The 27553-nt window shown below is 40.5% G+C and overlaps 1 protein-coding gene across 2 annotated transcripts; it reads left to right on the top strand.

The window, feature by feature from the left end:
• The first annotated feature begins 929 nt into the window (after positions 1 to 929).
• Positions 930 to 27260, top strand: LOC127445348 (chloride intracellular channel protein 4). Of its 2 annotated transcripts, none has more exons than XM_051705368.1 (6): positions 930 to 1419; positions 18989 to 19098; positions 19342 to 19467; positions 19559 to 19665; positions 19784 to 19965; positions 26623 to 27260. In XM_051705368.1, the coding sequence occupies exons 1-6, from the start codon at positions 1111 to 1113 to the stop codon at positions 26782 to 26784; spliced, it is 996 nt and encodes a 331-aa protein (XP_051561328.1). In that variant the 5' UTR covers positions 930 to 1110; the 3' UTR covers positions 26785 to 27260. The 2 variants fall into 2 exon arrangements, with proteins under 2 accessions (XP_051561328.1, XP_051561329.1); XM_051705369.1 differs by lacking the exon at positions 930 to 1419 and adding an exon at positions 11014 to 11212.
• The last annotated feature ends 293 nt before the right edge of the window (positions 27261 to 27553 follow it).

Below are 27553 nucleotides of genomic sequence, written 5' to 3'. Positions count from 1 at the left end.
AAGGAGACAGACGAAAAACAGGAGCTACTCTTCACAGAGGTAGGACAGGTCGCTTGTGGCCTCCTTCTTGAGAAAAACGAAAATGCAAGTTTTGCATCAAGTCTTGATGAAACACAGCAAGAAAAAATCAAAATACCAGTTGAAATAGAGAAGCATAAAGAAGTGAACAATGTCAAGGAGGATAGGTTGCAAGATATAGAAACGCCACCAAACCAAGAAGAACCAATACAACTGGATGAAGTGCCACGGATTGTTTCCACCAATGAAGATGGATCACAAGAAGCCTTTCAGAGTCTCGATGTAGAGCAAGATCCTGGGACAAAAGAGATGCAGTGTGACAGTGTTAGTGAAGAGGAGTCAATGACCGGGGTGCTTTCAAAAGAAGACTTCAAAACAATTGGAGAGCCAGTACACAATGATGCCTTGGAGATAAAGAATGGAGAAGACCTGTCCACTGATCATAAAGTAGAAGAAAGTGCAATGGATCATATTACAACCGACCAACTGCCTCAAGTCGCCAACAATCAGTTTGGTGGAAATGTAGAAGAGATGGTTCAGAATTTAAACCAACAGTTGGTGGAAAGAATCAGTTATGTTTCTACACAAGAGGAAGGTGAAAGTCTAGAGGAGGTACAACAGGTGGTGGGTGAGAATGTTGACACCGAACTGGAGACAGATGAGAAGTGTGTGAGAATAGGGGCAGATAGCCAATCACCCATTGTCAATGGACCCGAGGAGAAACGAGGGGGTAAAGACATTGATAAAGAGGACGTTCAAAGGATTCAAGATGAGATTGAGTCAAATGGAGGGGCAGAGTCTACAGAGGAACCAAAGCATGTCAAAAAGGTGGATTTTCCTGCAGAGGAGGGAGGGTGTGAGGAGGTAGAACAGCCACAGGATGTCACAACTGATGCACCTGAGGCTATAGAAAAGGGGGAGAGGGAGGAACAAGAACAGCCAGGCACGACCCACAAACAGGAGGTTGCAGAGGGAGAGAATGTTGCAAAGGAACAGCCAAGACTAGTTAATAAAGAAGTGGCAAAACCCATAGAGGAGGGGGTGGGGAAAGCAATAGAAGAGCCTAAAGCTGTCATTGAATATGACTCCAAGATGAAATTCAGAGAAGGGGGGCGTAAAGTGACAATGCCTCTCTGGTTAATGGCAAGCGAGACCACAGATGCTCATATCCAAGTGCCACCAAATTCTTTTGGTCATATCAGTACCGTAAGCACTAGCAGTGAAGGAGAGGTGAAAATCAAAGCCAAAGGCCAAGAGGTCACAATGGAGAATGGGGTTATACCACACTCGATAGTGACACAGGAAGAGGCAAAGACAACAGTTAAGATGTCAAGGATGGGGACACCAGCTCAACAGATGAAGGAAGATCCTCAAGACTTGCAGATCTCTCTCTATGTGAAGGTAATATCTCATGTTCTTTACTTACTAGTCAATGATAGTCAATATGTCTTTGTGTACAGGAGTATTACAGCGCAATGGAAGAAAAGCACATAGGTTTTCATTTGTTCTCAAAGTTTACTATGGTAACCACATTTTCACCAAAGTACCATAATGACTACAGTTATTGTTATCCTGGAAAATAATAATAGGGTTATTCGTGTCAAATTAACCAAATTTCAGAAACTTCCCTGCCTAATTTTTTTTTTTTCATTTTGTTCTTACTTTTTCTGAAGAAAGATAAACACATGATTATGAAAGCCAAAATTTTAAATGCCATGGATCAATATTTACTTAGCAATCCATTATTTTGTAGAGCGGGGAGTCAAAATAACAATTCTTACCTATGATTTGGAGCAAAACTACAGGTAAAAAAAGAACCCAAGAAAGGTGGCACCATCATTATTTTATTTTTACACAGAGATAAGTACAGTTGAAGTCAGACGTTTACATACACCTTAGCCAAATACATTTAAACTCAGTTTTCACAATTCCTGACATTTAATTGTAGAAAGCATTCCCTGTATTAGGTCAGTTAGGATCACTACTTTATTTTAAGAATGTGAAATGTCAGAATAATAGTAGAGAGAAAGATTTATTTTAGCTTTTATTTCTTTCATCACATTCCCAGTGGGTCAGAAGTTTACATATACTTTGTTAGTATTTGGTAGAATTGTCTTTAAATTGTTTAACTTGGGTCAAATGTTTTGGGCAGACTTCCACAAGCTTCTCAAAAAAGTTGCTGGAATTTTGCCCATTCCAGACATAACTGGTGTAACTGAGTCAGGTTTGTAGGCCTCCTTGCTCGCACATGCTTTTTCAGTTCTGCCCACAAATTTTCTATCAGACTGAGGTCAGGGCTTTGTGATGGCCACTCCAATACCTTGTCCTTAAGCCATTTTGCCTCAACTTTGGAGGTATGCTTGGGGTCATTGTCCATTTGGAAGACCCATTTGCAACCAAGCTTTAACTTCATGGCAGATGTCTTGAGATGTTGCTTCAATATAGCCACATAATTTTCCTTCCACAAGATGCCATCTATTTTGTGAAGTGCACCAGTCCCTCCTGTAGCAAAGAACCCCCACAACATGATGCTGCCACCCCCATGCTTCACGGTTGGGATGGTGTTCTTCAGCTTGCAAGCCTCACCTTTTTTCCTCCAAACATAACAATGGTCATTATGGCCAAAATGTTACATTTTTGTTTCATCAGATCAGAGGACATTTCTCCAAAAAGTAAGATCTTTGTCCCCATGTGCACTTGCAAACTGTAGTCTGGCTTTTATGGTGGTTTTGGAGCATTAGCTTCTTCCTTGCTTAGCAGCCTTTCAGGTTATGTCTATATAGGACTCGTTTTACTGTGGATATAGATACTTGTCTACCTGTTTCCTCCAGCAGCTTCACAAGGTCCTTTGCTGTTGTTCTGGGATTGATCTGCACTTTTCGCACCAAACTACGTTCATAGGAGACAGTCTCTAGGAGACAGAATGTGTCTCTTTCCTGAGCGGTATGATGGCTGCGTTGGTCCCATGGTGTTTGTAATTGCATACAGTTTTTTATACAGATGAACATGGTACCTTCAGGCATTTGGAAATTGCTCCCAAGGATGAACCAGACTTGTGGAGGTCCACATTTTTTTTCTTTTTTTTTTTCTGAGGTCTTAGCTGATTTCTTTTGATTTTCCCATGATGTCAAGCAAAGAGGCACTGAGTTCGAAGGTAGGCCTTAAAATACATCCACAGATACACCTCCAATTGACTCCAATTAGCCAATTAGCCTAATTGGCTAATTGCCTAAAGGCTTGATATCATTTTCTGGAATTTTCCAAGCTGCTTAAAGGCACAGTTAACTTAGTATATGTAAACTTCTGACCCACTGGAATTGTGATATAGTTAATTAAAAGTGAAGCCATATGTCTGTAAACAATTGTTGGAAAAAGTACTTGTGTCATGCACAAAGTCCTAAACGACTTTCCAAAACTATAATTTGCTCATTTGAAATCTGTGGAGTGGTTAAAAAATGGGTTTTAATGACTTCAAAGTGTATGTAAACTTCTGACTTCAACTGTAGGTCTATTACTAAAATCAGTTGACTTCAGCACCCATTGTTGAATTATATGCCAATGGTGTGAGTCCAAAATTTTGGGGGGATGAAGATAAATCAGTAGCAAAATTCGAGAGCTTGCATATTTGGATTTGCGAATTTGTACAATAAATATTTGTATTTGCAAGTCGAAATTTACACACTGTACCGATGTGAAATAAGCCAGATTTGAGAGGTTGTAAGTGACGATTTGTGGTTGTACTGCAAAAATGAATTGAAGTACAAAAGTTAATGTGTAATACAAGTATGTGTCTGTAGTTGTATTTATGTGAATGTCATTTTACACATTTGTGACTACTTGTCTGCAATTGTGAATTCAAAACCCAAGCAGATTGCAACATTCAATTTCAAATTTTTATTTTACAAGTTTTCACATCGGTGTTGTAAGTGTAAGTTTCAACTTATGAGTACAAATTTTTTTTGTACATGTTCTCAAATCCAAATATGCAAGCTCTCGAGTTTTGCTACTGACTTGCCTTCATAGTCATATGGTATGAAGCTAGTTTTTCTTGTCCAATTAAACAGGTCTAAAGTTCAAATAATGTTAAAACTAGAAATGTACTGTTATTTATTCACATAAAAAATCTCGTCAAATTTGTTTCTAGTCCAAAAATTATTACGAATAAGCGACACATGTGGCTATTCAGTTCGTGCAGTAAAATAAGATCTCCTTCAAAAAGTGTAATAAGAATATTTTGTTTGACAGGGGTCACTAAAACCAAGTTGCCACAACTTTATTGCTGTAAAAATAAGTGTAACTATGGTATTTTGGTGAAAATGTGGTTAGCATGTTATATTTTTGTAAGAAAGTCATAAATGCTATGTACTGTATGTACTGCACAGGCTGTCGTTAAGACAAAAGCCAAACTAAATCTGGATTTCTGTAGAGACAATGTTAGATAGAACAATAAAGTAAACACTCAATTAGGCTTTAATTTTGTATTAGTTGGAAGGTTACTTTCCATTGTTAGCACTGTTAGCCAGGCTAGCATACAGTTTCCTAAAATAACAGCAGCTCTTGTGATCAGCAGAAACATTTACTGTGTCCACTACTAATTGCATAAGTGTCTTAAATATACTGCTCAGTTGTTCAGCTGTTATTCTCTGTCTAGTAAACATGACTGTTATGAACAATCCTTAATGTTATTCATTTTGATAGATGCCTCTAAATATGTAAATTAAGGTGGCCAGATTTCTGAAATGAAAAACGGGGACATTTCAATTTGAGTGGTCAAAAGGTCATTGAAATTTCATATTACTTATTAAAAAAGGGGACAAATCGAATTTTATGTATTTTGACCATGGTGAATGCGGTAATGTGCTAAAGTATGCACTGTAAGAAATTATTTTGGTTTAACTTAAAAGGTATGTAACCTGGTTGCCTTAAAATATTGAGTTAATTTAAAATAAAATGTGATAATAAAATAAATAAATAAATAAATAATAAATTGAATAAAAAGGTATAGTAAATAACTTTTTTTTTTTTTTTACATTATTAATTTCATTTAATTATAAAGCACTTTTCAACTACACTTGTATAACACAATAAAACATAAAACAAAATACACTTAAAACACCACTTAAAAACACAATACACCAGACCCAGCTACTTAAAAGCCAAAGAAAACAAGTAATTTTTTAAACAAGCTTTAAAAATAGTGATAGCGGTGGTGGCTCTAATTTCATGTAGCAAGCTGTTCCACAGCCTCGGACCCATGACAGAAAAGGCTCGATCCTCTTTGAGTTTTAAGTGCGATCATGGAATAGTAAGAAATAGCTTGTTTGCTGATCTTAATCTAGAAGACTGGTGAAAAGTGATGAGGTGAGGAACATAAGCAGGAGCCATTCCATGCACTGCTTTAAAAACATACATCAGGACCTTAAATTTGATCCTGGGCTCAACCATCAGCCACTGAAGCACGGCCAATATTGGAGAAATATGGTCCCTCTTCTTCGCATTCACGAGCAACCTGGCCGCCGTATTCTGAACTAACTGCAGCTGCAAAATCGAAGCCTGAGAGGTCCCAACATAAAGAACATTGCAATAATCTAAACGAGATGAAATAAAAGCATGTTTTACCTTCTCTAAATCCTTAGCTAAGAGAATTGGTTTAACTTTAGCAATGGATCTAAGCTGGAAAAAACAGCTCTTAACCGCAGCATTGATTTGCTTATCAAATTTAAGATCCGGGTCAAAAACAACTTTGTTTGTGCAAATAAGCTGACCATGGACATAAATTAGTGGCTATATCCACACAACCTCCAGCGGTCCCAAAAATCATAATCTCTGTCTTTCCCTCATTTAACTGGAGGAGGTTGTGAGCCATCCAGTTTTTCCTCCATGCAAGACAAAAGTGCCACAACTGAACGAATGTGTAGCAAAGTTTGGCGAACTTAAATCAGAAATTTTTCATGGGGTGGCAGACCAAAGCAAGACTATGAGGGGTGGCAACACCAAAGCAAGTGCCCATGCGTAGTTCTTATGGATTAAGGTACCAAGCTTCATTGCAACAAGTACTAGTTAATTAATTGGAGTCATTACAATACAATACAACTGCTTTTCCACAGGAACCACACATAGTAACCATTTTGCTACTGATTTGCCAACATGAAAAATAAATAAAAATCTCCAGAGTACCAAGACATTGTCTATTAAACACATCAACAAATTCTAAATGTTCCTTAGCTTGGCATAAAACTGGCCATCTGGAATAAACTTCACCACCTTATGCAGGCCAAATTGTTTTATTTTGTTAAGTATGAGAGTGCATGCATATCCAGTATTATTCTGCTAATAAAATCCTTTAAGCCTATCAACTTTGCAACAGCTGGAATAAGCCATTTGAAAGGGAACATTAACACAAAGTTAGTCCTAAATAAAAATAAAGTCTAGTAAAACTGTATTTTGTGTGGCAGTGCTGCGAAACTCATGAATATTAATTATGTTATGCACAGTAAAAGATTATTTTAAATTACCTATTTTGATCAACAGTCATTCTTTATGACCGATTCCAGCACTCAAATAGATATTTCACATAATATGATAATTCATCTGTATATTTGCCACAGTCAGTCTTGGGATTTTGTTAGTCATTAGATGAACACATATATCAGCAATTTAATCAATAACATGACTGATTGGTCTAGTGGTTACTTTCTACATCTAGTTTTTAGAGGTTCTGGTTTCTAATTCACCCAAATATAACTTTTTATTGTAATAAACCAAGATTGCATCTGTATGTCAGTGGATGGGTGTTACACTTTAAAAATAAAATGCAATAAAAGATGCAGGAAGACGAGAGTAGCGGAAACACAGACATATTTATTGAAAGTTTTGTATTTGAAAAAACAGCTAACTCCCAAGTTCAGACAGCGACAACCAAAAACTCTCTGCTCCAGCAGAGGGATTCTGCAAGAGAACATTAATGAACACAGCTCACGAACACTTGTCTCCCAACACCCATCTCCCATCACACAACCCAGCCATGGAACACTGATTAACAATCAGCTCACCTTACCCCACACCTGGGCGATTAAGAGAGAGGTAGAAAAAGACAAAACACATGCTCTACATACACACAAACAATACGGCCAAGAAGGCAATCACAATAGGGGACATATTTTGCTTTTCTATTTCCCAGAAAAGAGTGTGAGCTGCAGAAAGAACTGCTGACACTAAACAACACTTATAACAGCCACAACAAACATTTATCATAAAATTCAAAATAACACATTCCAGCGCCGGATTGCCAATCGAAACATACAGAGATCAGATGAAATAGGAACTCCTACTCAATAACTGGAGATGTTTCATCTGGATTATACACATACACTACCGTTCAAAAGTTTAGGGTCACTTACTCATTATTTATTTATTTATTTATTTATTTATTTATTTCACATTTTAGAATAATAGTAAAGTCATCACAACTATGGAATAATAGAAATGGAAATATGGGAATTATGTTGTGACTAAAAAATCCAAAATAAATCCAAAATGTTATATTTTAGCATCTTCAAAGTAGTCACCCTTTGCCTAGATTTTGCAGAAATGTACTCTTGACATTTTCTAAACCAACTTTTTTGAGGTATCACCCTGGGATGCTTTTTAAACAGTATTGAAGGAGTTCCCATCTATATGCTGGGCACTTATTAGCTACTTTTCTTAATTATTCGGTCCAAATCATCCATTTCAAAAACTTTTTTTTTTTTTTTAATACAATTTTAGTTTTGTAATTAAATAAATTAATATGTTGGCACAATTGTATTTTTGTCTACAAAACTAATTTCAAACATTTAAGCATTCGCCTTCAGATCAAAAGGTTTTTAAGATCTTGAGAATCTTTTCAGGCAAGTGAGCCCAAACTTTTGAACGGTAGTGTACCTGATAAAAGCTTTTTCAGAAAGTGCTGAGGACATGTCTCAACTGACAGCAATATATTAAATAATCATTCAGTAAAAAGTAACAAAATACATTCTATTATTTTTATTTTTTTTTTCTGTTTTCACACTATTCTGAAAATTCTGAGTTGACAAAATAAAAGATAAAAAAGTATTTTTTTTATATTAACCATGTGTTGTACACTGGAGCCATTTCGTTTTTTTTCCTCAGTTGAAGCTGCCTCTATAACAGAAATGATCATAATGGGAATGACGGAGTTGACATGTTGAAGCTGTGACCACAGAGACTTAAACATTGTTTGTTTCAAATATATATAACTTACCACCATGAGCATGAAGTGGGAAAGGGGTACTCAGAGTTTTTGCTGACCATGACATTGTCTGATTTATTCAGGACTATTAAAAAAAAAAAAAAAAAAAGTTGACACAAAATGGACACAACTTTGATATTTTTTTATGGAAAATATTTTTTAAAGTTTACTTCATACAGTATATTGTTTGATATCCTACAGATACTTACCTTTCATTTGATATTTATATTTATGAATTTGTTGCATTTTTAAACACTTTGTTTGGCAGTTTAACATGGTGACCTCTTGCTGAGGACAGGTTAAGTTACATGTGTTTCCAAGTATAGAGCATGCATTTAAAAAAAAAAAAAAAAAAAAATTAATGAAATTATTTAAAAATATAAGTAATAAATGCCCTGAGTATACACATTCCCTTTAGATTTAACTTTTCCAGTATTTTTATTATTATGAATTTCTTGATTTTTAACAAAGATCTTATATGTAAGACATGCTTTGTCCCTTTTCTCAAAAATCAGTGAGAAAACAAAACAAGAAAACAAGTGACATTTATTTAAAAATAAAGCAGTAGCATTTGAGTACAGATGACACTTGATATTATGCTATCTAATGTAATGACATCCAGACATTTGAAACTGACAAAGTCTCCAAAGAGTTTGTTAGGCCACTGTACATACAGTATAGTTACAGTTTTTTTAACTGCTGTGCTTGACCAAACTATAATACAACACTAATAGTTTTAAGCTTTGTGGAGTTTCATTAAATTTTCTGAAATATTCAGAATGCACACAGAGTCAAATTCTTGTGATATGAAGGAGGCTGTGAGCAGCAGGACATTAAGTCTGCTAAAAATGCTCTTAATCCATCCTTATGTTTCAGTAGAGTGATTCCCGTAACAAAGACGTCATTGTGTATGCAGAAGTTTAACTATGGATATGGGTATTGTGAAAAGAACAACTCCTACAGTCTCTCTGCATGTTTCGGCTTGCAACAAATCACAAATTACGGCCAGCGTTCATTTTGTGTCTTATCGTAATTTTTTTTTTCCATTGTAGTAATATTGTTTTGGTAAGCAGCATGTAACCGATGGCATACGCACACAGTTATTTTATTAATGATGCACCTGTGCCTATTATTTATTGATAAACAGTTTTTTCCCCCTTATTTTTTGGTGGCTTGAATGATGCTTTTGGCTCTGCACTATAATTTAATGAGTACAGTCTATTTGTGTGTATGTGGATTATTTAACACACATAAATACTTGTACCCCAGGTGTTTATTTATATGTTAGAAAATAGGCCACCATTAACTGCACACTTGTCTTTCTCTCTGTGTAGAGTACTAGAGGTGTAGTGGGTTAATCTCTTAGCATTCCTGTAAACTGTAATCTGATTAAGATTGTTGGCCTGGGTCAGTTATGAGAGGGATCTGAGATTTGCTGTGGAACAAAGCTCCTCAATAATAATTCGGAACTTTCCCATGCAAAACTCTCAACCACAATGATAGGCTGTTGGTGGTTGCCAGGGCATTGCTAAGCGGTTGCTAAGGCGTTCCAAGTGTTTTTAGTGCATTGTTATGCGTTTGCTAATGTGTTCTAAGATCTTTGCTATGCTGTTGCTAAGGTGTTCTAAGTGTTTTTTAGCATATTGCTAAGCAGTTCCTAATTTGTTTGAAGTGTTTTTTTTTAGCGCATTTCATAGTAGGTGGTTTTTAGCGCATTGCTATGCGTATGCTAAAGTGTTCTAATCAGTTTTTAGCACATCGCTGTATGGTAGCAAAGTCGTTCTAAACAGTTTTTAGCACATTGATATGCTGATGCTAAGGTGTTCTTAGTGGTTTTTAGCACATGCGGATGCTAAGATGTTCTTAGTTGTTTTTAGCACATTGCTTTACGGATGCTAAGGTTTTCTAAGTGTTTTTTAGCATATCGCTATGCTGTTGGTAAGGTCTTAATGGTTTTTAGCAAATTTCTATGTGGACGCTAAGGTGTTCTAAGCAGTTTTTAGAACATTGCTGTGTGGTCGCTAAGGTGTAATAACTTATATCATCTTAGTGCTTTTTAGCAAATTACTAAGTGGTTGCTTAGGTGTTGTAAGCAGTTTTTAGCACATTGCTATGCGGCTGGTAAGGTGGTCTTAGTGTTTTTTAGCTTATGTCTATGTGGTTGCTAAGGTGTTCTGAGTGTTTTTAGTGCATAATGTGGTTGCTAATGTGTTCAAAACTCTTTGTATGCGGTTGATAGGATGTTCTAAATGGTTCTTTGATTATTGCGATGAGGTTGCTCCAGACATCACAAAATCATTCCCACAACCTCCAGACTGCATAAACATAGTAGCATAGTTGTAAACCCACTCAAGCCATAACACCACCCCCAAACAAAAGCACATACACAAGCAGTTTAGGATAAGAACCTACACAGACACTAGAAATGTATGCCTGCTAATATTTGATATTTAAGCATCTACACCTGTATGTTCTTGTTTTTATCACTGTGCAATTTTGCTCTTCATAAAAGGAATTTCCATCATCATAAAGGCCTAAAGGACATTCTTATATTCTTATTCATAACACACGCCTCATAAACGGCTTCTCTATTGCTGATTGTGTCTGTATAACAAAGAACAAGTGTCTCGTTCTGCGTATCTTGGTCAGTGTTCTCCTCCCCAAACACCCACAGAACAGGAAGACACATTCTTACAAAATTAAAATCAGTCAATATTTTGTATGTTAAAAGCAAAGAACTGAGTCAAAATACTTTCATACTGTAGATCCAGACAATTTATTTATTTTTTTATTTTTTTGACTAAAGAGTTTTCCAGTCTTTGCATTTAATATTGTCTCAGAACTTGAATGTAAGACATGTAAAAATCTAAATATTTTATGATGGCTTGGTTTGATGTAGCAGCAAAGAAATTGGGATTTCCTTGCATTGAACTGTTTGTGAAGGTAAGAGATTATTTCACTTGTAACCTGCAGAGAAATAGGACAACTCTTATTGTAATTAAAGTATTGTTTTGAGTGGAATAGACCATTGAGCACACACACACACACACACACATACACACAAACACAGACATACACACACACACACACACACACACACACACATGTTATAGTATATACTCCATTTAAAGATTAAAAGCCAATAAAAATATTAAAAACTTAAAAAGGCTTAAAAACAGATTGAAATAATACCCCTTTTTATTAATTTAATTCTAAAGTAAATGCTGAAAATAGATTAATTTGTATTCATTTGATTTCGGTTTATAGATGTTATTATCAACAATGGAAGCCTTTTTCGTTTAGATTAAAGCATTTTGTGTTTCAATGCTTTCATTTACATAATTTTCCCCCAGACAAATATTTATTCATTAGCAAATAATATTGGCTTATAACATAAGTCCTGGTTACTTGCGTAACCTCCATTCCCTGATGGAGGGAACGAGACGTTGTGTTGATGTAGTGACACTAGGGGTCAATCTTGGGAGCCCGAGACACCTCTGGTCTTTGATAAAAGGCCAATGAAAATTGGCGAGTGGTATTTGCATACCACTCCCCCGGACATACGGGTATAAAAGGAGCTGGTATGCAACCACTCATTCAGATTTTATGCTGAGGAGCCGAGACAAGGTCCCGGCCATTTCAGCGGGTAGTTCAGCGTTGTGGCAGGAGGGACACAATTTCTCGTTCCCTCCATCTGGGAATGGGGGTTACGCAAGTAACCAGGATGTTCCCTATCTGTCACTCACTCAGTGTTGTGTTGATGTAGTGACACTAGTGTTCCCTATACAAAACGCCGCAACTGGCTGAACTGTGTTATGTGAACTGGCGTTGTGTGACGGGCAGACCACTGTGTGCCTTGTAGCCAGCGCACCAGGCCGACACATAACCTCCCCCAACACTGTTATGAGTGCCGAACGGCCCTTTGGGACAAGTTGACTACCCAAAAGATAGAGATGGGCTAGCCCAGTCGTGGCCTCTTATCCCCTTTTTTTTCACTCCCCAAAAAAAAGGGGGATTATCCGACAGGGCCGACCAGGTCTAGTCGGGGGGGTGTCCCTCCCAAGGGGAGGACACCACGGAGACCACACCTCGCCCAGAGAGAGGGGGGTATTTAAGTGGAAATATGTCACATGGTCTTGCCGAGCTATGTCGGAAGTATGCCATGTGGAGAAGTCCCATGGTAGGTCCTTCCCTACGGGGGAGGAGTTACTACAAGCATGGAGACTGGGGCAGAGGGGCCTCTGCCCAAGGAAGATGCAGTTTGCCAACAGGGAAATGAATTAGTGGAAGATATACATTGCATGGGGTTACCTACGGGGAACCGCCACATGCGGAGCACCTACCCCAGTACAGGGCTTTAGTTAGCACATGTACTGGGCCGGTAGCGAGTCTCTCCGAAAACTTGACTGTCACAGGGCTCGGAGGAAGTCAACCAGAGAACATAGTTTGTGAACACTACTGGGAGTTAACGGCACACGTCTTCAGCTCAGGGGAGGTGAAAGGCACTATGTGCAAGCGATACACCCGGATGAAACCGGTTCCACCCGGAGGTTGTAGAACTTCGCAAAGGTGTTGGGTGTTGCCCAGCCTGCTGCTCTGCAAATATCTGTTAGAGAGGCGCCACTGGCCAAGGCCCAGGAGGCCGCTACACCCCTGGTAGAATGGGCTCATAGCCCTACCGGGAGCGGCACGTCCTGGGCGTGATATGCCATAGTTATGGCGTCAATGAGCCAGTGGGCGATCCTCTGCTTGGAGACAGCGCTTTCTTTCCGCTGTCCACCAAAGCAGACAAAGAGCTGCTCAGAGACTCTAAAGCTCTGCGTGCGATCCAAATAGATGCGTAAAGCACGCACCAGACACAGCAACGTCAGGGCTGGGTCTGCCTCCTCCTGGGGCAGCGCTTGCAGGTTCACCACCTGGTCCCTAAAAGGGGTTGTGGGAACCTTGGGCACATAGCCTGGTTGGGGTCTCAGGATCACGTGAGAGTAGCCCGGACTGAACTCCAGGCACGTTTCGCTGACAGAGAATGCTTGCAGGTCTACTACCCTCTTGATGGAAGTGAGCACAGTCAGGAGGGCAGTCTTCAAGGAGAGTGCCTTAAGCTCAGCTGACTGCAAAGGTTAAAAGGGGGCTCTCTGTAGACCCTGAAGTACTACAGAGAGGTCCCATGAGGGAACGAGGTGCGGTCTGGAGGGATTCAGCCTCCTGGTGCCTCTCAGGAACCTGATGATCAGGTCATGCTTCCCTAAAGACTTACTGTGTCATGGTGTGCCGCTATAGCGGCTACATATACCTTCAAGGTGGAAGGGGACAGCCGCCCTTCCAACCTCTCCTACAGGAAGGAAAGCACCAATCTGACTGCGCATCTCTGGGGGTCTTCACGTTGGGAAGAACACCACTTAGTGAACAGACGCACTTAAAGGCAAACAGGCGCCTCATAGAGGGGGCCCTAGCCTGAGTGATCGTGTCTACCACTGCGGGTGGTAGACCGCTTTGGTCTTCCGTGTCCCATCCAGACATGGAGATTCCAGCGTGATGACCACGCGATGTGTCCCGCAGCACCATGCCCATCTTGGGACTCGAGTCTGAAGCCAGTGCTGAAGCAGTCTCATATGCATCAACCCGAGCAGAGTGGCCACCGCTGAGGATGCCATATGCCCCTTGAACGCCTTCAGACAGGTCAGCACTGACCGTGCACGCTCATTCGTGAGGCGCGCTGTCATCGAGACTGAGTCCAACTCCAAACTGAGAAAAGAGAATTGCTCTGAACCGGGAGGAGCTTGCTCTTTTCCCAGTTTACCCGAAGCCCTAGTCGGCTGAGGTGCGAGAGCACCAGGTTCCTGTGCGCACACAACATGTCCCGAGAGTGAGCAAGATTTAGCCAATCGTCGAGATAGTTGAGAATGCGAATGCCCACCTCCCTTAACGGGGCAAGAGCTGCCACTGTGACCTTTGTGAAGATGCGAGGGGACAAGGACAGACCGAAAGGGAGGACCTTGTACTGATATGCCTGACCCTCGAATGCACACCGCAGGAAGGGTCTGTGTTGAATCAAGTAGAATCGAGACGTGGAAGTACGCGTCCTTCAGGTCTACCACCACGAATCTTGATGCCAGACGCTCACCAGAATGAGTTTTTGCGTCAGCATCTTGAACGGGAGTCTGTGTAAAGCCCGGTTCAGTACTCGCAGGTCCAAGATTGGCCACAACCCACCGCCTTTTTTTGGTACAATGAAGTTGGGGCTGTAAAACCCCTCACAATCTCGGCCGGAGGGACAGTTTCTATCGCACCCTTCTGTAGGAGGGTAGCGATCTCCGCACACAAGGTAGCAGCGTTTTCGTCCTTCACCAAGGTGAGGTGGATACTTCCGAACCTGGGCGGACGCCTGGTGAACTGAATCGCGTAGCTGAGTCGGACGGTCCGGATCAGCCATTGCGAAGGATTGGAAAGCGCAAGCCATGCATTCAAGCTCCGAGCGAGGAGGACCAAAGGGACAATCTCGTCGGACATACCGGCAGGTGGGGCCTCACGGCGGGGCGAAGCCCGAGGTGCCACACTATGTTGTGGCCGTGCTGAGTCCAGGGACATCGAAGCACTTACCTGGCTCCTTGTGACCACCCCCGGAACAGCCAGGGATGGGAGAGGAAGAGGCCTGTCCACGCGACCCATGGAGACTGTCACATCGGGGGCAGATTTGTGCCACATCTGAGCACGCAGGGGTGGGGAGACCGCCACTGGAGCGCCAACCCTGCAAGGATGAAAAGGTGGACGGTGGTCATGATGATGGCTGTGCACACCGGTTATGTGACCCAGGGAAACCTCTCTTTTGCTGAACTGTTGGGTACCACAGCCACTTGGGCATGCGGCAAAATTAAATGAGAAAGCAACAAAAGATTTTCCTCCCGGCCCTCCACCGGGGGATGGAGCGGTCTGCTTACCAGCTCCAAGGTGGGTTTCGTCATCCCTGGGTCACCCGTCTCAGGGGCGCTTCGAAGTCTTCTGTGGGTTCTTTGCGGCTGGCCGTGAGACGGGTGACGTCTGCTTCCTGCGGAGGGCTCCATGCCGGGGCCGGGCCGAAGGGGCGTGCTGCGGCGGAGCCGGTGCAGTCACCGCAGGGGGACGCCCTTGGCAACGAGCAGGCGGGGTGCGGGATCTTGAGCCACGCCGGGGCAGGATGTGCCGGATAGCCTCCATCTGCTGCTTCACCATCAAGAACTGCTGGGCAAAGTCCTCGACGGTGTCGCCGAATAGGCCATCCTGGGAGATAGGGGCAGCAAGGAACCGTGCCTTGTCGGCCTAACCCATCTCGACCAGGTTGAGCCAAAGGTGGCGCTCCTGGACCACTAAGGTGGACATCGCCCGCCCGAGAGACTGCGTCGTGACCTTCGTCGCCCGGAGAGCGAGCGCTGCTCCTGCATCTGCCAGGTGGCGGCACTCTGCGGGCATAGGTGCACCGCGAGCGCCTTATCCACTGGGGGAATCGCTGAATAGCCCCTGGCCGTCCCACCATCGAGGGTAGTGAGGGCGGGGGAGCTGAAAGATTGAGACCGGGCAGTAAAAGGTGCCTCCCACGATTTTGTCAGCTCCTCGTGCACTTCTGGGAAGAAAGGGACTGGAGCGGGGCGTGGCTGCTTTGAGCGGCGCCACGAGCCCAGGGACCAATCATCGAGCTGTTGGGGTTCAGGGGAGAGTGGAGGGTTCCACTCTAGCCCGATGCTCGCGGCAGCCCGGGAAAGCTTGTCAGTCATTTCCACATCAGCCTGTGACTGGGCAACCGTCCCCTAGGGGGGGAGCTCAGCTGAGGCTTCTGAATCCGACTGGACAAGCCCGCTCTCCGATGCTGTGCTCGAGAGCTCATCAGCTTCGCGGGCTCCGAACAAGAGGTCGAACTTTTCTTACAAAAGTAAGCCGCGACCGCAACATTGCCAGTGAGTACATGATCCATCCACGAATGCTGTCTCCATGTGGGTCGCTCCCAGACACGAAAGACAGCGATCGTGACCGTCTGAGGTTGAGAGGTAACGACCGCAACCAGGAATAACACACAACCGGAAAGGCATCTTTAAAAAGATGCGTTTTTAAAAAGATGTTCCGTGTGTGCCGCTCTTTTAGAGAAATATACTCTTTTAGAAAAATATACTCTCTTTTTTCTGCCAAAGCACCCAGGGGCGTTCTCTGCAGTGCACCAGTGCAGAGGAGGGAGAAGCCGCTGAAATGCACCGTCAGATCCAGCAGAGGTGAATGAACAGTCATGTTGGGCCTCATGTATTCAGATAGAAGACAAAGGCAGGCCTAACACAGTCGTAAAAACATAACTCAAGCCCCACCCTCTAAGTCGTATATTTTACTGATAAAAATCGCGCCAAAATCAAACAAAGGGAGTCCAAAACAGACTACAGATCCATGAAGCCTTGCTCACTAAATGATCGAGCTCTCAACTCCTATTGGATGAGGCACACAACAGAACGTCCCTCAAACATGACATCATCAGGAGTTGAAATACCTGTAAAATGTTTTGTGAGTTGCTTCCAGCGACTTAGTTCACCGAATATAGACGTAGCTTTTGCTGCTCTCCGGTGCAACCTCGTGGCACAAGGAAATAATGTCCGACTTGAAACTGTAGCCATACAATCTCCATCTCGCTGGACGAGTTGAGATTACTCTGTGTTCAACCAAACACTCTAACGGATCCGAAGGAGACCGCCGAGCAATTCGCATCTTCATCCGTTTGCCTACAGAAGTGAAGAGATTAAAGATTTCTCTTCCATCTTCAATCAAGTCGACATTTCTGAGTTCTCCGCCAGCCCGCCGAGAATCAACAGCCGTACCGCCCGCTGACAATCAACAGCCGTACCGCCCGCTGACAATCAACAGCCGTACCGCCCGCCGACAGAGCGAGGAAACGGCCTCCCGTCATCACACGAGCCTCAAGGAACCGGGTCAAAGTTAAAGGATGGCGGAAAACACATTCTACCCGTGTCCTCATGCGATACAAGTAAGAGGTTTATGTCTGGGCAGAGATAGAATATTATAGCATGTTATTCTTGTGTTTCAAGGTTTTTGCTTGTACGGTTTACGGACCGCCATGTCCGCTCATTATTAATACTCAGGGTATTAATTATCACAAATTTGTTTTGCTGTATTGTGGTTCAACCAAATTGGATTGTGCAATTTTGCCATCGCGGGTGAGACAGAAACTGAGTTCATCCATTAAAGAGTCAAATAACGCAGGACTTTTATGAGCCCCGCTCGTAAAACCGTGTCTCTAAGTGATGAACACAGCTGCTTTCTCTCCCACTATCGCGAAATCAGCTTTAGGGCTGTCACTTAATCATCTCTCTCTCTCTCTCTCTCTCTTACTAATCACACACACACACACACACACTGTCACACACACACACCTTATGTGTTATAGGATTATTTTGATTTCCATATCTAATCATATCACTGTTTAGTTTGTAGTTGTAAGTCGGAAGTTTATTGACTGCATTGTATTAATTATTAATTGATATTACTGCATAAATAAACTTTGTTTATATTACAAAGAGAATTGTTTTGGTTTGTTTTGCATATGCCTATGTCATGCTGACGGGATGTCAGTGCTCGGATTCAAACCTTCATTCATTGTTTTTTTCCCGAAAATCAATATTCTTCGGATGCCGATTTTCCTAAGAAAACAATCTAATATTGAGACTGTTTTACTATTTGGTTATTAGTCCCTAATTCCAGGGTGGTGCCCCGTCAATGTTAATCCTTATTAATATTCTATTGATTTTTGATAATTGCTAATTATCTTGGATGATTGAATTTGAATGATCAATAAGCTAGTATTAATTTAATTAATGTTTCATCGATGTTAACAATTAACGATTATCTTTGATAACTGTTGATTTAAAGGATTTAAAAAAGCTAACATTGATTCTAATCAATGTTCTATTGATTTTAATAATTAATAACTATCTTTGATCATTATTAATTATTGCTAATACCCAAACTTGCTCCTAAACGTAGCACACTACATTTACTGGAGTCCCATATGAGGTTTTAATGAGTTAGATACAATTAATTAATTTAAATATGAATTAATAACTACAGAAATAATTATTAATTATTTCTGATAGTAACACTGATCTAAACAACCAGTAAAGTCCTACAGTCAGCTCAGTAAACATCGACCATTCGGCTCCGGAGAAAATCTGAATGAGTGGTTGCGTACCAGCTCCTTTTATACCCATATTTCTGGGGGAGTGGTATGCAAATACCACTCGCCAATTTTCATTGGCCTTTTATCAAAGACCAGAGGTGTCTCAGGCTCCCAAGATTGACCCCTAGTGTCACTACATCGACACAACGTTGAGTGAGTGACAGATAGGGAACCTTTCATTTAAACACTGGTTGACCTGGCAAACAGCTCAGCTGACAAAAAAATCATAAATTCAATTCAGATTTTGAGCCTACGAATGAGAAGTAATCCGCTGTTTATCTCAAACAACAATTATTTATTCCAGTGTTAGCATTGCTCATCTTAAACGTTGTGTTCACAGAATTCCTGATACATGCGATGTTGTTTGTTCAGTTTATAGCTTAAAAAAGGGAGCTTATTTGGCTTAGTTTTTCTCAACAGCAATTCACTGTACAATTTAACAGCCATTGAAGTTTGTGGTGTATAATCACATGAATGGTGTGCTAAAATGTGCACTGAATGTTGTATGTTTCTAGGCTGGCAGTGATGGAGAAAGCATTGGAAACTGTCCCTTCTCTCAAAGGCTTTTCATGATTCTATGGCTGAAGGGTGTCATCTTCAATGTCACAACTGTGGACCTCAAACGGTGAAGCACACTATTGACAACAACATATCATGTAGTTTTACCTCTGTCTCTTCCCAAAAAGCTGATTTTTCTAAGTAGGATATGTGCTATGGTCTATCTCTTTAAGAAACCATGTCCTGCCAGGCAAAATCACAGTTACATTGTAAAAATGTCTAGATACTTGACAAATTTTTTGAAACAAAAGCAAAGAATTTTACAAAAAGGTATTGATGAAGGGCTGATTTGTTTGGTTGTGTCTCACAGGAAACCAGCAGATTTGCAGGATCTCGCTCCAGGTACAAACCCTCCATTCATGACCTTCAATGGAGAAGTTCTGGTGGACGTCAACAAGATTGAAGAGTTCCTTGAGGCGAGACTGGTGCCACCACGGTACGTCCTAGATGTGCATATAGATACTTGATACATCATTTAAAGCCTTCTTTATGTGTATTTTACATTGGTCTCTGTGCAATGTTTTTAGATATCCAAAATTGGCGGCAAAGCACCCAGAATCCAACACAGCAGGAATAGATCTATTTGCCAAATTTTCTGCCTATATCAAGAACCCTCGCAAAGAAGCGAATGAAGGTGAGTTTAATTGGTTTTATTGAAGATCTGGTTGTGAAATTAGGCTCATTAAATGGATGATTCAAAACTAATTCTTTTGTTTAGAAATGGTGTTGTGTATTATTATTATGATATTAAGGTCTGGAGAATGCTCTTTTGAAGTCCCTGAAGAGATTGGATGAGTATTTGCAGACGCCGCTGCCAGAGGAAATAGACGGCAACAGCAAAGATGATCCTGGTCCTTCTACACGCGGTTTTCTGGATGGACCGGATCTCACGCTGGCCGACTGTAACCTGCTTCCCAAACTACACATCATGAAGGTGTTTCATTTGCATTTCAGCCTCTCATTTTCTCTCTCTCTTGTTTCTTTAAAATGTCTCTTACCTAGTTCCTGAAAGACCAAGATCTCCCAGATTTGGTGTTTAAAAGGTTAAATGTATTTTTTATTTACATTTATATTTATATTAAGTAGACCTTTTATACAAAACTATTTGTTGTATTATTATTAATATTGTAGGGCTTTACTGGTTGTTTAGATCAGTGTTACTATCAGAAATAATTGGTAATTATTTCTTTAGTTATTAATTAATATTTAAATTAAATAATAGAATCTAACTCATTAAAACCTCATATGGGGCTCCAGTAAATGTAGTGTGCTACTTTTAGGAGTGGGTTTGGTTATTAGCAATAATTAATAATTATCAAAGATAATTATTAATTATTAAAATCAATAGAACATTGATTTGAATCAATGTTAGCTTTTTTTAATCCTTTAAATCAACAATTATCAAAGATAATCGTTAATTGTTAACATCGATGAAACATTAATTAAAATGAACACTAGCTTATTGATCATTCAAATTCAACAATCATCAAAGATAATTATCAAAAATCAATAGAATATTAATAAGGATTAATATCGCCGGGGCACCACCCTGGAATCAGGGACTAATTACCAGATAGTATAACAGTCTCAATATTAGACTGTTCTCTTAGGAAATTCAACATCGATTTTCGAAAAAAAAAAAACAATGAAGGCTTGAATCCGAGCACTGACATCCCATCAGCATTTGACACAGGTGTATGCAAAACAAACCAAAATACTTCTCTTTGAAATATAACGTAAAGTTTATTTATGCAGTAATATCAATTAATAATTAATACAATGCAGTCAATAAACTTCCGACTTACAGCTACAAACTAAACAGTGATATGATTAGATATGGAAACCAAAATAATCCTATAACACATGAGGAAGGTGTGTGTGTGTGTGTGTAAGGAGGGATGCGCACAAAATGGCAGACATGACTCTCGTGGAGAGTATGTCACACGAGATTTCCGGCCAGAGAATATGGCCGCGAATGTGGGCGGAGAGAAACTGGTTACCAGTTACCGCGTGTCTCCGCTTGCATGATAACTTAGGGACAAAGCTGAGCTTCATCACGAAGTTATCTACTAGCCAAAAGTGTGTGCGAGAATGTTTGTGAGGGGTCGCGTGTGTGTGTGTGGTTAGTACGAGAGAGAGAGAGAATTAAATGACGGCCCCAAGCCAGTTTTGCAATCGTGGGAGAGAAAGCAGCTGTTAGTTTATCACTCAGAGACGCGGTGGACGGCTCGTAAACCATCCCGTGGTCTTTGATTCTTTAATGGATAAACTCAGTGTGCCGGTCTCATCCGCGATGGCGGAAATACACAGCAGTCCAATGTGGTTGGACTACAACACAGCAGATCTCATTCGTGATACCAGTACATTACAGTAATACCTTGAGTATTATTATTAGCAATGAGCGGACTCGGCGATCCGTAAACTGTACAAGCAATAACCTTGATACACAAGAATAACACACTATAATATTCTATCTCTGCCCAGACATAAACCTCTTACTTGAATCGCATGAGGATGCAGCTAGAATGTGTGTTCATCCATCCTTTAACTCCGACTCGGTTCCTCGAGTCTCGGGTGATGACGGGAGGCCGTTTCCTCGTTCTGTCGGCGGGCGATACGGCTGCTGATTCTTGGCGGGCTGGCGGAAAAATCAGCGACGTCGACTTGATTGAAGATGGAAAAGAAATCTTTTATCTCTTCACTTCTGCAGGCAAATGGATGAAGATGCGGATTGCTCAGTGGTCTCCTTTGGATCCGTGAGAGTGTTCAGTGGAACACAGAGTAATCTCAACTCGTCCAGCGAGATGGAGATTGTATGGCCACAGTTTCAAGTCGGATGTTACTTCCTTGTGCCACGAGGCTACACCTGAGAGCAGTGATGAGCTGTGTCTATGCACGGCGAGCAAAGTTGCTGGAAGCAAATCCCGGAGGCATCTCAGAGTTATTTCTACTCCCGATGATGTCATGGTTGAGGGCTGTTCTGTTGTGTGTCTCATCCAATAGGAGTTGAGAGTTTGATCCTTTAGTGAGGAAAGCTTCATGGGATTTGTAGTCTGTTTTGGACGCCCTTTGTTTGATTTTGGCATGGTTTTTATCAGTAAGATTTATGACTTTGTATGTGGGCCTCAGTATGTTTTACGACTGGGTTAGGCCTGCCTTTGTCTTCTATCTGAATACATGAGGCCCAACAATATATATTTGTATTAATATATACAGTTGAAGTCAGAAGTTTACATACACTTAAGTTGAAGTCATTAAAACTCATTTTTTAACCACTCCACATATTTAATATTAGCAAACTATAGTTTTGGCAAGTCGTTTAGGACATCTACTTTGTGTATGACACCAGTAATTTTTCCAACAATTGTTTACAGACAGATTGTTTTACTTTTAATTGACTATATCACAATTCCAGTGGGTCAGAAGTTTACATACACTAAGTTAACTGTGCCTTTAAGCAGCTTGGAAAATTCCAGAAAATGATGTCAAGCCTTTAGACAATTAGCCAATTAGCTTCTCATAGGTGTACTGAATTGGAGGTGTACCTGTGGATGTAAACTCAGCAAAAAAAGAAACGTCCCTTTTTCAGGACACTGTATTTTAAAGATAATTTTGTAAAAATCCAAATAACTTTACAGATCTTTATTGTAAAGGGTTTAAACAATGTTTTCCATGCTTGTTCAATGAACCATAAACAATTAATGAACATGCACCTTTGGAATGGTCATTAAGGCACTAACAGCTTACAGACAATAGGCAATTAAGGTCACAGTTATAAAAACTTAGGACACTAAAGAGACCTTTCTACTGACTCTGAAAAACACCAAAAGAAACCAGGGTCCCTGCTCATCTGCATGAATGTGCCTTAGGCATGATGCATGGAGGCATGAGGACTGCAGATGTGGCCAGGGCAATACATTACAATGTCCATACAGTGAGATGCCTAAGACAGTGCTACAGGGAGACAGGAAGGACAGCTGATCGTCCTCGCAGTGGCAGACCACATGTAACAACACATGCACAGGATCAGTACATCCGAATATCAGACCTGCGGGACAGGTACAGGATGGCAACAAAAACTGCCCAAGTTACACCAGGATAGCACAATCCCTCCATCAGTGCTCAGACTGTCCGCAATAGGCTGAGAGAGGTTGGACTGAGGGCTTGTAGGCCTGTTGTAAGGCAGGTCCTTACCAGACATCACCGGCAACAATGTCAACTATAGGCACAAACCCACCTTTGCTGGACCAGACTGGACTGGCAAAAAGTGCTCTTCACTGATGAGTCGCAGTTTTGTCTCACCAGGATTGATGGTCGGACTCGCGTTTATCGTTGAAGGAATGAGCGTTACACCGAGGCCTGTACTCTGGAGTGGGATCGATTTGGAGGTGGAGGGTCCGTCATGGTCTGGGGCAGTGTGTCACAGCATCATCGGACTGAGCTTGTTGTCATTGCAGGTAATCTCAACGCTGTGTGTTACAGGGAAGACATCTTCCTCCCTCATGTGGTACCCTTCCTGCAGGCACATCCTGACCTGACCCTCCAGCATGACAATGCCACCAGCCATACTGCTCGTTCTGTGCATGATTTCCTGCAAGACATGTCAGTGTTCTGCCATGGCCAGCAAAGAGCCTGGATCTCAATCCTATTGAGCACGTCTAGGACCTGTTGGATTGGAGGGTGAGGGCTAGTGCCATTCCCCCCAGAAATGTCCGGGAACTTGCAAGTGCCTTGGTGGAAGAGTGTGGTAACAACTCACAGCAAGAACTAGCAAATCTGGTGCAGTCCATGAGGAGGAGATGCACTGCAGTACTTAATGCAGCTGGTGGCCACACCAGATACTGACTGTTACTTTTGATTTTGACCCCCCCCCCCCTAATTTAATCGTTTATTTTTCATTACAAATGATATTAAACAGTTTGAATGAAAATTTTGTGCAAAACCCCATGATTATTATATAATCATGATCCTGCATGTGAATTTTCACAGAGCATCTAAAGTGCTTTAATGAAAGAAAACCTGTCCTTTGTGTTACGAGTTAACAAAGTTAGTCACAAATTTGCTTATTTGATGACTGATCACGAAATTGTGTGGATTCTTAAATATTTCTTATGTTATGTCATTGTAATCATTTAATCACTAGCACGCAAGCAACAGCGAGAGAAGAGCAGACTATTTTATTTATATGATGTTTTTCGCACCTGCATTCCAGTCTACATCTTGATGTAATCCTTCCTCATAATCACGCAGCATGTTTTCATCAGATGAATGGGAGGCTAAACAGTATTAAAGTGTGACGAGATTTGCGCTGCACGTGCAAGCCATTTGCACATCACAAGCCGATCAACTATGTAGCCCCTTTCAGTTAATCGCACCTGTAGAATCCTAAAACTTTATTTCCAGGTTTAATTTATATTTTGAATAGACTCATATGGGTTTATGTTTTCTCTTTTAATCTTTAATGTAATTTTGAATGTCCATGGTTTAAGGAGGGTGTACCTGAATGCTGGGTTGGAAATCTCAAGAATTAATAGCGGTGTTTTTCTTATTGCAATACGTGTTGTTCTGAAAGCAAAAAGAAACAAATGAAACACGGAATGTAGGCTGTCATCCGTGCAGCCTGACCGAAGTAAAGCGGTCACGTTTACTCGCGCAATTAATTGAAAGTGAAGCGCTACCTGCTCGTGATGCGCGAATGGCTTGCACGTGCTGCACGAGGCTGTTGGGTATACTGCAGTCTCGTCACATTTTAACTTTTTGTTTAGCCTCCCCTTCAGCTCATAAAACATGCTGCGTGATCATGAGGAGGGATTACATCAAGATGTAGATTGGAATGCAGGTGCAGAATTTATATAAATAAAATTGTCTATTCCTCTCTCGCCGTTGCTGGCGTGTCAGTGATTACCCCTCCACGTGCCAATGCTGGCACGTGTGCCATAGGTTGCCAACCCCTGTCTTAGTTGTTGAATCTTTTTAAGTTCATACAAATATTTACACATGGTAAGTTTGCTGAAAATAAAAGCAGTTGAAAGTGAGAGGATGTTTCTTTTTTTGCTGAGTTTATTTTAAGGCCTACCTTCAAACTCTTTGCTTGACATCCTGAGAAAATCAAAAGAAATCAGCAAAGACCTTAGAAAAAAACTGTGGACCTCCACAAGTCTGGTTCATCCTTGGGAGCAATTTCCAAATGCCTGAATGTATCACATTAATCTGTACAAACAATAGTATGCAAGTATCAACACCATGTGACCACGCAGCCATCATCCCGCTCAGGAAGGAGATGCATTCTGTCTCCTAGAGATTAACATAGTTTGGTGTGAAAAGTGCAAAGCAGTCCCAGAACAACAGCAAAGGACGCTGTGAAGATTCTGAAGGAAACAGGTAGACAAGGATCTATATCCACAGTAAAATTAGTCCTATATGAACATAAACTGAAAGGTTGCTCAGCGAGGAAGAAGCCAATGCTCCAAAACCACCATAAAAAAGCCAGACTACAGTTTGCAAGTGCACATTGCAAGAGCAGGTGGCAGCATCATGTTGTGGGGGTGCTTTGCTGCAGGAGGGACTGGTGCAGTTCACAAAATAGATGGCATCATGAGAAAGGAAAATTATGTGGATATATTGAAGCAACATCTCAAGACATCAGCCATGAAGTTAAAGCCTGGTTGCAAATGGGTCTTCCAAATGGACAATGACCCCAAGCATACCTCCAAAGTTGTGGCAAAATGGCTTAAGAACAACAAAGTCAAGGTATTGGAGTGGCCATTACAAAGCCCTGACCTCAGTCTGATAGAAAATTTGTGGCCAGAACTGAAAAAGCTTGTGCATGCAAGGAGGCCAACAAACCTGACTCAGTTACACCAGTTCTGTCTGGAGGAATGAGCCAAAATTCCAGCAACATATTGTGAGAAGCTTGTGGAAAGCTACCCAAAACGTTTGACCCAAGTTAAATAATTGAATGGCGATGCTACCAAATACTAAAAAGAGTGTATGTAAACTTCTGATCCACTGGGAATGTGATGAAAGAAATAAAAGCTGAAATAAATCATTCTTTCTACTATTATTCTGAAATTTCACATTCTTAAAATAAAGTAGTGATCCTAACTGACCTAAGACAGCGAATGTTTTCTATGATTAAATGTCAGGAATTGTGGAAAACTGAGTTTAAATGTATTTGGGTAAGGTGTCTGTAAACTTCTGACTGATATTTAATGCAGAAATATTCATTGAAAATTATAATATCCACATTACAATTTGGGTGACATTTTTAATAGAAAAATATGCATTAAGTTAATACTTCCTGAATATTTGGCATGTCTGCAGTATTACAAAATATATATAAAATAATATACTGTATATTTATATAAATAAGTAATATATATAATTATATAATATGTACTTGTATGTAATTTTTTTATTTAAATAATGTAAATGAATTTGTATAATATAATTAGAGAATTTAACACTTTAAAGTAAATAATTGATTTATGCTCACATATTTTCAGTAAATTACATAATAAGCCAAAAGTTAAAGTGTCATGTCAAATATTAAATTCTTAACCAGTTTTATGATGTTCATGCTCTGTTTTAGGTTGTTGCCCGGAAATACAGAGGTTTTGAAATTCCCATTGAAATGACTGGGATATGGCGATATTTGAATAACACTTACCAGAGAGAAGAATTCATGAACACATGCCCAGCTGACCATGAGATCGAGTTTGCCTATCTGGACGTCGCCAAAAAGATCAAATAGATCCGGATACAGAGACAAGTAGTGGTAGTTTAGTGTGTGTGTGTGTGTGTGTGTGTGTGTGTGTGTGTGTGTCTGTGTGTGCACACTCACTGGTGGAGCCGCACAAATATTGTGATGTACTGATCGTAAATCGGTAGATTGGCTACTGTTTTTCTTTAATCAATGGCAGGACCAGGAAATTGTGTAAGACCAGACACAGTGAAGTTTTCTTTTTTTTTGTTTTGTTTTTTTTGTTACCTCTTCACACCATAATATGTATCAACTCTGTCTACATGGATGATAAACTAGTTTTGGTAAATTAACATTCACGTAATAAACATAATGTTCATCATGGCCTTGACCATTCTTCAGAGTTTATCTTATAATAATTTTTAAAAATTAAGCTATATATGCTTATTTCTGATCTATGTTTCATTCACCTTTTTGATTTTGCATGTTTATTTTGTTTTCAGACATATTAATTCAGATTTTTCTGGTCAGGCTAGTAGATTTATACATACATTTTCTATATATATATATATATATATATATATATATATATATATATATATATATATATATATATAAAATTTTATTTTACAGTCACATATATGCTTAATGAAACTCCTTTAATACTGTTTTATATCAATACAAGAAGCTATTTTCACAGATTTACATATTTTTTAAAACTGATTACATTTTTCATTTAGCTGTTTTAACATTTAAAATGTAGGACATTCAATTTTTTTGATATATCTATGCACGATAACATGCTTTTTATGAAACTATG

Source organism: Myxocyprinus asiaticus, chromosome 8, assembly GCF_019703515.2.
Source record: "Myxocyprinus asiaticus isolate MX2 ecotype Aquarium Trade chromosome 8, UBuf_Myxa_2, whole genome shotgun sequence".
Lineage (NCBI taxonomy): Eukaryota > Metazoa > Chordata > Actinopteri > Cypriniformes > Catostomidae > Myxocyprinus > Myxocyprinus asiaticus.
This window is presented reverse-complemented; position numbering and strand designations above follow the sequence as displayed.